Here is an 11,261-nt window from a genome sequence, read left to right on the forward strand (position 1 = left end):
AAGAAGATCTTAATGCCCTCCGGGCGTCACCTGTTAATCCTGTCTTCGAGGGAAAAAAATCAAAAGACCAGAAAAAACATTTAGACGAGAAGTTTGTAGTACAAAAATCGCCGAAAAAAGACCAGCAGGACTAATATATTTGCTACAAACTTTGTTTGAGAGCAATAAATGACTTATACCAGTATCGTTGAAATGTGTAGTCAGTCAGAAGCTGTATATAGCACAAGCTGTGTTAATACAATGCTGTAGAGTTGCTCAGTTCAGCTAAAAACGGTGGTTTCAAAATAGAAGTTTTTTGGCCAAGTAGTAGGTAATACATAATTAATTGATCAATTATCGCAATTCATTAATAAATGGCAGTAACATAGCTCTAATCAATTTCACTAGAGCCACCCAAAGCATCGGCACTTTGCTAGCTATTTTACAATCTGGTAATACTCAATAGTACTGTGTTAGCGCCCTGTGAACTAAGGAAAGTAGTATAGATGGAAAGATGAAAGAAAAGAGAGTTAGAAGAGTTGGAAATGAAAAGATACTATATAAATTTGATACGATACACGTGAAAATGCTCTTTTTAGACTAAATCTGCAATGCTAGCTAGCTGCTGCTACGCAAATAAACGGTGATATAATATTCGAGTCAACTTCGGGTAATCAAAGTAATACTGTGACAAATGTATAAAGCACAAAACAAAATGATCGTTAAAAATACCTAGTTCGAATAAAGTGGGGTGACAGCCGGAGAAAGCGTGAAAGTAGATGCAGAATTTTTTCCTTTTCCCACTTGATTATACACATCTATATTCATACCCATGTAATAGTATGTAAAATTGTAATGATTACTCTTGCCTTAACAATTGTAAAGGTTCAAACGGCATTTAAACAAAAGCGTTTTGAAATGAAAATTGTTTTCAGGGAAAAGAAATAGATCCAAAAAACGGAAACGGGTGCAAGTAGAGTTTCATTCGGAACTTTGAAATCGTCGGGGTTTTTGGGAAGCGGTGATAATAAGCAATTAAAGAGCAATTCGGAATATCAGCAACTCATGTGATTATTAGAGCAGGAGCTGATCAGAGAAAGCTTATTTTCTATGGACAGTTGAATTGATTTCGAATTTCAACTACGCAATGCTCAACAGCGTCCTCATCAATCTATGGATGATTGCAGTACACAATTGCAAATGATAGTGCTCTTCAAAAAAGAATAAACAACATTTATGATACCTCTTTTAAGTAACAATTTCTACCTTGATGATGCAATGGTTAACTTTCCGTTTGAGAAGAGCACTTGAGAAGATCAGTTTGAGTTGCATCAAGATGTTTGGAAGACTTGATTCAAAATTTGTTCTTCGAGCCATGCGTCAATGTACTTATTAGAAGAATCTCCTCCACCGTTTAAACTGTTAGAACTTGAATTTGTTGAGTCAATTTGTTCGTTATAATAGAACAATGTTAATTCCCGTCTACTGTTGTTGTTGTTACCGCACCATGCAGTTCCTTGGAATCCGTTACTGCCATTCGATAATGAAGATCCTGTTCTCTGAATGGGTTTTGTTGGTTGATCGTTTGATATTGAGGCATTTTGGTCACTGCCATTTGGTATCGTAGCCGATTGCAACTCGTTCAAAGTTGCAATGGGTTGTTGTTTTGATAATGGCGTCTGTGGCTGGTTGTTATTAGCATTGTTTAGTTGGGAAAGTTTCGAGCCTGAGCTGACCCTTCGCATTACATTTGGCAAGGTGGGCTCTTGGTTCGCTTTACTGCTGCACTTGTCAACAGCAGTTTGCCAATTCCGTCTAAATCATAAAAGCCCATATTGCAAAAACTATATCCGTTTCCAACCATTAATTGTTCCGACCCCTCTTGAGGGGGGGGGACTACATACTCAAATGGTTTTTTTTTGTTCAAACAATTTTGGCTGATCGATATATTCATCGTAGAGAGTTGAGACTGGTATCATTATAAAGCTTGTCCAGCGTAGAATATGGAATTTAATTTTTTTTTTCGTTTTTTAAAGGGAGTTATCGAGGTTTAAACTTTTGAGAAAATAAGAGTGAATTCCGCTGATTTTATTCACATTTTCCGCTATTTTTTGTAAAACTTTCAAAGAAAGTGTAGTTGAGTTTAATTTTAAAGACAAAAAATATTGTAGGCTATTTTTATTTAATTTCTCTGTCAAAACTCTGGCTAAATATTTCGAAATTCAGACTTTTTCATCAAAAACAGCACGAAATAAGTTCCTTTAGTCCACTTTGATTAAATTTGCAGGATGTACACACCCAACACCACTAGCACAATCTCTGTAGACTCAAAGGGGGACAATTCCTACATCAACTTCCCTTGAGAGTGCTCCGTAATTAAAACTTCACCGTTTTTTGCTAACTTCACTCGTTCATTATCAAAAACGCAGCATTTATTTTTGACTTTTTAACTGACAAAATATCTATATCTATAACATTTGAAAAATTAAGAGTTCTTAATGAACGAACAGCATTAGCAGAGCTAGTTTTGGACCAATCTTGGAGAAAAATTGGATTGTATTCAGTCGGTCTTTTTTTTATAAAATTCGATCTTTTTTATAAATAAATTAATTAACAGAACATTTCATATCGAAACTCACTAGTGATGTCCAATTCGGTTCCTAATTAGCTCCAAATCATTCTATCTAGTTTATTACTTGAAAGCTTATGATCGTTTTGTCTTCTAAAAAATATTTGATTTTTAAGTAAATAATGGCTTATTGAACTTTGCCTCCATTTTTCTCTCAATTTGGTCAGCTTGTAGCACAGTGTCAGCAATGAAAGAATGCTTCGTCTTTCTACTGAACTCAAATTCAATCTTTGCTGCTGTTTTACACCTTAATTTATGGTTTTCTGGCTTTAATACTACTAGATTTCACATTTTTATTTTCAGGTATTTTCCAATTTTTCACGTTTTCTAGTTTTGTCACATTAATATGTTATTGACAGTTCATATATCACATTATTGGCATTCAAAGTAAGGAACAATCGAAAATATTAAAATCCTTAAGGATATAGACTCTGGTTTCAACGGCTTCGACAATACTTTCTCGAAGAGTTTAATTGAAATTTTTAATTTTGTCGTTAATGGTTGTTTTTACTTTGTATTTTTAGTCGTATGAAATTTCTGGTACAACGACCCAGTTTCATTGGCTTTTCATGGAAGAATAGATGGGCCGATATTGTGATATTAGTGGATAGCTGATGGCATTCATGACTTGAAAACAGTTGTTTTCCAAAATAAATACTTTTTAACTTCGCAATTTTGTTCCTTTTATTGTCTGTTTGCTACCTAGTCTCGTTAATTACAGGCCAAATACGACAAAATTGTTGTCAAGGAAAGGTGGCAAAGGGATTGCTGTCACAAAATCTGTAGACTCAAAGGGGGACAATTCCTACATCAACTTCCCTTGAGAGTGCACCATAATTAAAATTTCAACGTTTTTTGCTAACTTTACTCGTTGATTATCAAAAAGGGAGAACTTATTTTTGATTTTTTAACTGATAAAATATCTATATCTATAACATTTGAAAAAATAAATGTTCTAAATGAAGGAACAGCATTAGCAGAGCTAGTTTTGGTAAGATATATTAATCTGGATAGTTGCAGGTCTCAAGGGCTGCCTTTGGAAGAAAAAACGAACCTATTTAATTAATTCAATTTGTAATTATTGGCTTTCATGTCTTAAGAAAAAATTTTTTTTTTCGAAAAAAACAAGTATTACTTAATTTTGCCTTTTTGTCTATTTGTTAACTGGTTTCATTAATGAGAGATCACATATAACAATTTAAGTGTGCGAAGAAGCTGCAATCAAACATTTTGAGGGCCAAAGTCTGGCTTTACGGCTTCGAAAGCGTTTTCTGGCAAATTTGAACTGATTTTTTGTTTGTTGTCTATTTGTTGCTCTTTTTGTAACCGCATGAAAATTAAATACCGGCCGTTCTTAATTCCCGTCTTTAGAAATACTGATAATCGTAAACCTATGTGATATTTCAGTTGATTTCTAATGGTTTTCATCAATTCAAAAATAATTGTTTTTAAAAAAAAAATAGGCGAATTTTTCAAATTTACCGTTTTTGTTCGTTATTGTCTAATTGTTACCAAGGCTTATTAAGGATTGGTCCCATATCTTTTCGAATGAATTATAACTTGCTTTGTTTAGTTTCAGTTTCATCTGAGGCTATCTTGACTTTGTTATTAAGTTTTGTTTTTTAAAACGGATGAAGTTTTTGATGTAATTAATGTTTGTAGTTGTTGTTTGATTTTGCTGTTCGTCTTGACTCGCTTTCTTAATATAGGCATATCTCATCAATCTAATGCAACATTTTACTCCACTGGGTTATTTGCTTTGGAGGCTATCTTTTCGTTCAAACACCAATTTCTTTTTGAAAAATACTTTGGAGTTTTCTATCTGTTCCTCATTTCGTAGAACATTATGCCAAAATTGTGAATGAGCGGGGTCGGAACCTTATGTGCGATCGCACATTACCGAGCCTCCTTGTTTACTTTTAGAATAAAATAGTTGCAGCGCCCTCGTATTTTTTTATTAATGTCTCATTGCAAATCACGCAGCATTAAAAAAGGGATAAAAATTAGGTACAAAGACACTATTCATAAGAGACGAAGTACTTGATTATATTCAACACAGCTTGAGGAAACTAATTGTTCCAAACTCTTGGGTAGAAATTAAATGTGGATAGATTTTTTTTAAAAGTCAATCTTAAAAAATTTTAGCGATACAAATATTTCGGGTACGTTGTACCATTGGAAAGCCCGTCGAGCATAAAATTATTCCATTAGAAGGGTTTAAATTAAATACCGACAGTTCTTAATTCCCGTCTTTAGAAATACTGATAATCGTAAACCTATGTGATATTTCAGTTGATTTCTAATGGTTTTCATCAATTAAAAAATAATTGTTTTTTAAAAAACAATAGGCGAATTTTTCAAATTTACCGTTTTTGTTCTTTATTGTCTAATTGTTACCAAGGCTTATTAAGGACAGGTCCCATATCTTTTTAGTTGAATTACAATTTATTTTATTTAGTTTCAGTTTTATCTGAGGCTATCTTGACTTTTTTATTAAGTTTTGTTTTTTAAAACGGACAAAGTTTTTGATGTAATTAATGTTAGTAGTTGTTGCTTGATTTTTCTGTTCGTCTTGACTCATTTTCTTAATATAGGCATAACTAATCAATCTAATGCACGATTTTACTCCACTGAGTTATTTGCTTTGGAGGCTATAATTAAAACTTCACCGTTTTTTGCTAACTTTACTCGTTGATTATCAAAAACGCAGAACTTATTTTTGATTTTTTAACTGACAAAATATCTATATCTATAACATTTGCAAAAATAAGTGTTCTTAATGAAGGAACAGCATTAGCAGAGCTAGTTTTGGTAAGATATATTAATCTGGATAGTTGCAGGTCTCAAGGGCTGCCTTTGGAAGAAAAAACGAACCTATTTAATTAATTCAATTTGTAATTATTGGCTTTCATGTCTTAAGAAAATTTTTTTTTTTCGAAAACAAGTATTACTTAATTTTGCCTTTTTTGTCTATTTGTTACCTGGTTTCATTAATGAGAGGTCACATATAACAATTTAAGTGCGCGAAGAAGCTGCAATCAAACACATTTTGAGGGCCAAAGTCTGGCTTTACGGCTTCGAAAGCGTTTTCTGGCAAATTTGAAATGATTTCTTGTTTGTTGTCTATTTGTTGCTCTTTTTGTAACCGCATGAAAATTAAATACCGACAGTTCTTAATTCCGATCTTTAGAAAAACTGATAATCGTGAACCTGTGTGATATTTCAGTTGATTTCTAATGGTTTTCATCAATTCAAAAATAATTGTTTTTAAAAAAAAAATAGGCGAATTTTTCAAATTTACCGTTTTTGTTCGTTATTGTCTAATTGTTACCAAGGCTTATTAAGGATTGGTCCCATATCTTTTCGAATGAATTATAACTTGCTTTGTTTAGTTTCAGTTTCATCTGAGGCTATCTTGACTTTGTTATTAAGTTTTGTTTTTTAAAACGGATGAAGTTTTTGATGTAATTAATGTTTGTAGTTGTTGTTTGATTTTGCTGTTCGTCTTGACTCGCTTTCTTAATATAGGCATATCTCATCAATCTAATGCAACATTTTACTCCACTGGGTTATTTGCTTTGGAGGCTATCTTTTCGTTCAAACACCAATTTCTTTTCGAAAAATACTTTGGAGTTTTCTATCTGTTCCTCATTTCGTAGAACATAATGCCAAAATTGTGAATGAGCGGGGTCGGAACCTTATGTGCGATCGCACATTACCGAGCCTCCTTGTTTACTTTTAGAATAAAATAGTTGCAGCTCCCTCGTATTTTTATTAATGTCTCATTACAAATCACGCAGCATTAAAAAAGGGATAAAAATTAGGTACAAAGACACTATTCATAAGAGACGAAGTACTTGATTATATTCAACACAGCTTGAGGAAACTAATTGTTCCAAACTCTTGGGTAGAAATTAAATGTGGATAGATTTTTTTTAAAAGTCAATCTTAAAAAATTTTAGCGATCCAAATATTTCGGGTACGTTGTACCATTGGAAAGCCCGTCGAGCATAAAATTATTCCATTAGAAGGGTTTTCCGAATTTAGCTTTTTTGGGAACTCAACGGGAATGGAAGCTTTCTACTACATCGAATATTTTGGGGATATTATCCCATTAAGAATGCCAGTTTGAGGAAAACTTTTAACCTATGCTCAATTTCTTGTTATTTTGAAATTAGTGTCGATACAGTTTATTATTATCATCTCTTTGCATATGATATTACACAAGCCCAGAAACTTCACCACTGAAAAAACTTAATAATCAAAGTCTAGAAGGCCACCATCTGTCCTCTTATCTTCCCTTGTGCTGGAGAAGCTGATTCGTTAGCGTCGGAAGCCATTCCGAGGTTGGCAGCAAAAATTAGCGACAAAAAAATACTTCTGACGTAATAACACACATATATAGACAAAAATGCGCTTTTGCTTAGCTCCATACTCTGCCTTCTTAGCACAAGCGCAATGCCTTCTTAGCACAAGCGCAACGCGTCAGGGTCCTGTTGTTGACGCGTCCAATGAAACCATAGTATAAGAAGGACGGATGCAGTCTCAAGTCTTGATAATTTCTATTCAGATCTCTTGCACGTGTAAATATCTATTTTTACATTCCTCTTAAATTATCTCGGCTTTACTTCGCATGATTCCCTTGATGCTGACTACTGTCAAAATTTATATTTGCATAATGGGTACTCCATATGCATTAAGATAATATGAGGGTCTACCTTTTTGGGGTTCCCTCTGGAAATTTTTGTAAAATTGTGTGTCGACCATCTATTCGCTTCTGTTTGGATGTTTTTAGAGATGATAAAAAAGAATTAAAGAAATAACTTCTCTCATCAGACAAGGCCGGATGGAATACCAATTTCTCTTTATGTAAACATGATTAACACACAAATTTTGCATGTAGACCGTTCTTGACTGCTTTCGAGTTCTCTCTACCTTCGCTGTTTTGGCTCGAGAAGTTTTTGAGACGCATTATTGCTCTGCCTACTGCACATGCTCTTGACATGCTCTATCAAGAACATTACAAAGTTCGTGGATAAGGAGTCCAAAAGATTAAAACTTTTGTTAGTTTTGGACTTTCCAAAGCTGCTTCGAGCAAAATTGGGATTGTTCATGTTATTTTCTCAATGTTTTGAAACGCCAACAAAGACACACGTTTACAATAATTGCTATGAACTTCGTTCAAAAGCAATTAATAAATTAAAACTAAAAAAAATGAACATAACCGACTAACGTCGAGCAAATTGCTCTCAAACAACCGGCGAGCAGTTGGCTTTGCCCGTAGCTAGCCACGTTTTAGTGAGGCTAGCTTTAGCATAATTGAAGGGACGTGAGGTGAGGGTAACAGAAAATGACATCACGCCACATAACAGTAGCTGAAGTGAGGCATCAACAAAAGAGTTAAGGAAAGAAAAAGAGAGAGAGAGAGAGAGAGAGAGAGAGAGGGTGTGTGAGATAAAACGTCAACGAGAAAGAGAAGGAACGAAATCCCAACCGACAGAGAGAGGGAGAGAAATAGAGAGCTAGGAATATTTTCCATGATGAGATTCGACTCTGCAACTTCTAGCCTTATTAATTATTAAATCATATAGAAAAAACTAAAAGTGCACACTTGAAAAAATTTCCTCATTTCGCAGTGAAAAAATGTTCAAAAATGTTGGCCAGTAATGATCGTCAAACTCAGAAAAGGACAAAACATTCAAAAATTTTAAAAGCAATTGCAAATTTTATCAAACTTTGCTAAAATTCGTGATATTAAAATCTTTAGATCCAATTCATTGTCTCAACAGAATATCCAAAACAGTAACCCTATTTCAGGCCTTCAATAGTTTCACTGGCTCAAAGATCCATAAACTTGGAGCATGATATCATTTTTTGAAAATTTGAAAAAAAAATTAAGTTTTACCAAAAATTGGTAAAACTCAAGTCATTAATCTTGATGACCATTCAATAAACTCAAGAAAACATTCAGCAGCTTATTAACAAAACTCGGAGGAGTTCCTGTTGCCGGAAAAAATAAAAAAAAATTCAAAAATATTCAAAAAACTTAAAAAAATTGCTTAAAATCGTGACATTGAAATCTTGAAAAACAATCCATTTCACCTCGAAACAATGCAGTATCCTATAATTAAACCCCTAGAGGAAGTTCCTTGGCACTTGAGGCTGGAGAAGCCTATCAAATGACAAATAATTTCAAAAAACTTGAAAAAACTTTTTCAAGCATAAATTTTTAAAAGCTTGAAACAAAATTGTGAAAATTAGTAATTTGCTGGTTTTGGTTTGGATTACCAAAACATATATCTCTTAAAAAGGTCATAAAAAGTACTAATGTCTTGCAAAAGACCTTTATCAACTTTAACTAGCCTCAAATTTTGTCTGGACCAACAAAAATTTCGAAAAATGACAAACAAAAAATTGCAACATTTTGGGCTCAAAAACTCCTAAAAATGAAACTACGGCCTTCCTGGTAGCTTCATCACACTAAGCACTTGAGGGACTACTAAACGTGGCTAAGGACCTCTAATGAAACTTAAAGCCCGCTGGGCGCTACCTGATTATCCCGCTTTTAAGGACGAAAAGTCAAATGCCTCGACGAAAAATCGCTCAAGCGAAAAATCGCATAAAAAAAGACCAACAAGAATAATATATTTGCTACAAACTTCGTTTGAGAGCAATTAGTAAGTAATCACATACCAATCACAAAATACCAAAGTTTAAATTTGAAAACACGCCATCTAAACAATGAAAAGTAGACGTTTAAAAATTAGAAAAACAAAAAACAGATCCATCGCAAAAATGATTCTCAGAAATAAACAGCATAAGACACAAATGAAAATTTGAAAATTTCCTACAGCTAAACATCAGCAGAAACAAGAAAATGAAAACCGAAATCTTTCGATTCAAAAATTGTACAGAATAAGTAATTCAATTTCTTCGTATAGTGAAAGATATCAAAACAGACTAAACTGAAAATTCTGCTAAACTTTCTGATTTCGGAATAGATTTTATAAAACCCATGTTTGATGTGAATTTTTTCTTTTGCAGATTAAATAAATTTTTCCACCCTTTTGATATTTGCCAGCGATTATGAATCGTCTTTTGTAGTAGTTTCAGACAAATCTGTCCAAAACTCTCAGGGTTGCTTTTCACACCACGAATTTATGTCTCTTCGGCAGCTTTAAAGAACCGCAGTAATAGAATAGTACGGCTCAGAAACTTGACGCCCTTATACTGTGGTGTTACCATTTATATCATTTCTCAAGACAAAAAGTAACGAAATTTATCGGTCAGACGAAAAATCGAATAAAAATACCGACAGGACGAAAATAATTGCACCAAAATTGAGTAGCTTCGCAGGTAGACAGAGCAATCTGTCATATATACATTGTAAAACTGTACAATCGACAGCAAATCAGCAACAACCATAAAATGCAGAAAACCACTTCACTTAAAAATTTCAGGCTGATCGATGCACGGATTCTGATTTCTATCCAACTGCCTCCAGAAAGAAAAGGCATTGCGAAACTGTGTGTCTGCACTCTATCGACGGGTCATTTTGAGAAGAAAAGAAGTCATTCATGACCAAACACTAATCACACAATTAACCCAAAAATTATCTTTTGAGAAAAGCAGCTCCATCGGTCTATCGCTTCAACAGCCCTTATATTGAATCCTAGAACAACACACTAACCTGAGCAGTTCAATGTAATGTTCGTGCTCTTTTGAGAAATTACAAGATTCCTGGCTTCTCTGAGACTCGAAGCGGACAAAGTTGTCACTCGGAGGGTAAGAACTCCCATTCTCAAATGAAGACGATGGAGTTCCATTCATCGTTAGAATATCATCATCGTCTTCGTACAAATCCGATTGCGCATGTTTGCGTTCAGCTTCTGACAGTAATGGCGTCTTCTGTTGAATATTCGGGGCTGTGTGGTGACCATTGGACATATTTTGAGGTTGTTTGGAGTAATTATGCCTATGGATACCTTTAGTACTTTGGAACCCAGAACCCGAACCCGACTGATGGTAGGGGGTCTTTGGTCGCACTCGGTAGCTCCGACTTGCTGGCCCAGACAGCGCATTGGCATTGAACTGGTTTTGGTGCCGAGAGCTTGCTGAATTCATATCTTAAAATATCCGAGAGGTCACTTTTGCGCTCCTGTCTAATTTCTATGCAGCAGTTCACAAACAGAACTTGAAAGCTCTATACGACAAAAGTTATTGAGCAATTGCAACGATTAGCTCAAAATGAAAGTGGCACCAATTTGCTTTGAAGAACAATTTAACAATGATAATCAGTTCAAGTATTAAGGTCTCGTTTCGGTCAGAGCTGTAATTGAATGATAAAAACTTGGTTAAAATTGAGCTGCAACAAAATTTAATTAAACTAAATTGACTCGGTCAACTGCGAAATGAATGCAATGAAGAAAAGGTCAAAAGATTTGAGTAGTAGAGCAGGACTGATATCGCGAAGGTCGGCTCATTAAACCAATATGACCCAGTAATTTAAGTAGATATTTGTGTTGTGACCTGAGATCAAAGTTTTATTGATCAATATTACATACTCTATCTGAAATATCTACAGTTTGAGTACAATTAAGCGCCGAAGATTATCATACTTAGTCACAATATTTCAGTAACAACCTTTGGATCT

The 11,261-nt window shown here is 34.2% G+C and overlaps 1 protein-coding gene across 1 annotated transcript; it reads right to left on the bottom strand.

The window, feature by feature from the left end:
- Positions 1 to 277: 277 nt before the first annotated feature.
- LOC142344741 (uncharacterized) lies at positions 278 to 11,261 on the bottom strand. Its single transcript, XM_075396633.1, has 2 exons — positions 10,299 to 11,261; positions 278 to 1,794 (listed from the first exon to the last, which is right to left on the bottom strand). Exons 1-2 carry the CDS (start codon positions 10,730 to 10,732, stop codon positions 1,311 to 1,313), a joined length of 918 nt encoding a protein of 305 aa, XP_075252748.1. The 5' UTR covers positions 10,733 to 11,261; the 3' UTR covers positions 278 to 1,310.

Source organism: Convolutriloba macropyga, chromosome 8 (assembly GCF_964194025.1).
Source record: "Convolutriloba macropyga chromosome 8, txConMacr16.3, whole genome shotgun sequence".
Classification (NCBI taxonomy): Eukaryota; Metazoa; Xenacoelomorpha; order Acoela; family Convolutidae; genus Convolutriloba; species Convolutriloba macropyga.

Bases quoted from the DNA above. Each gene is read 5' to 3' on its own strand.
- LOC142344741 (XM_075396633.1), bottom strand. From the start codon at position 10,732: ATGAATTCAGCAAGCTCTCGGCACCAAAACCAGTTCAATGCCAATGCG. The intron at 1,795-10,298 runs GTTAGTGTGTTG...TTTATGATTTAG, and splicing joins CATTACATTGAACTGCTCAG to ACGGAATTGGCAAACTGCTG.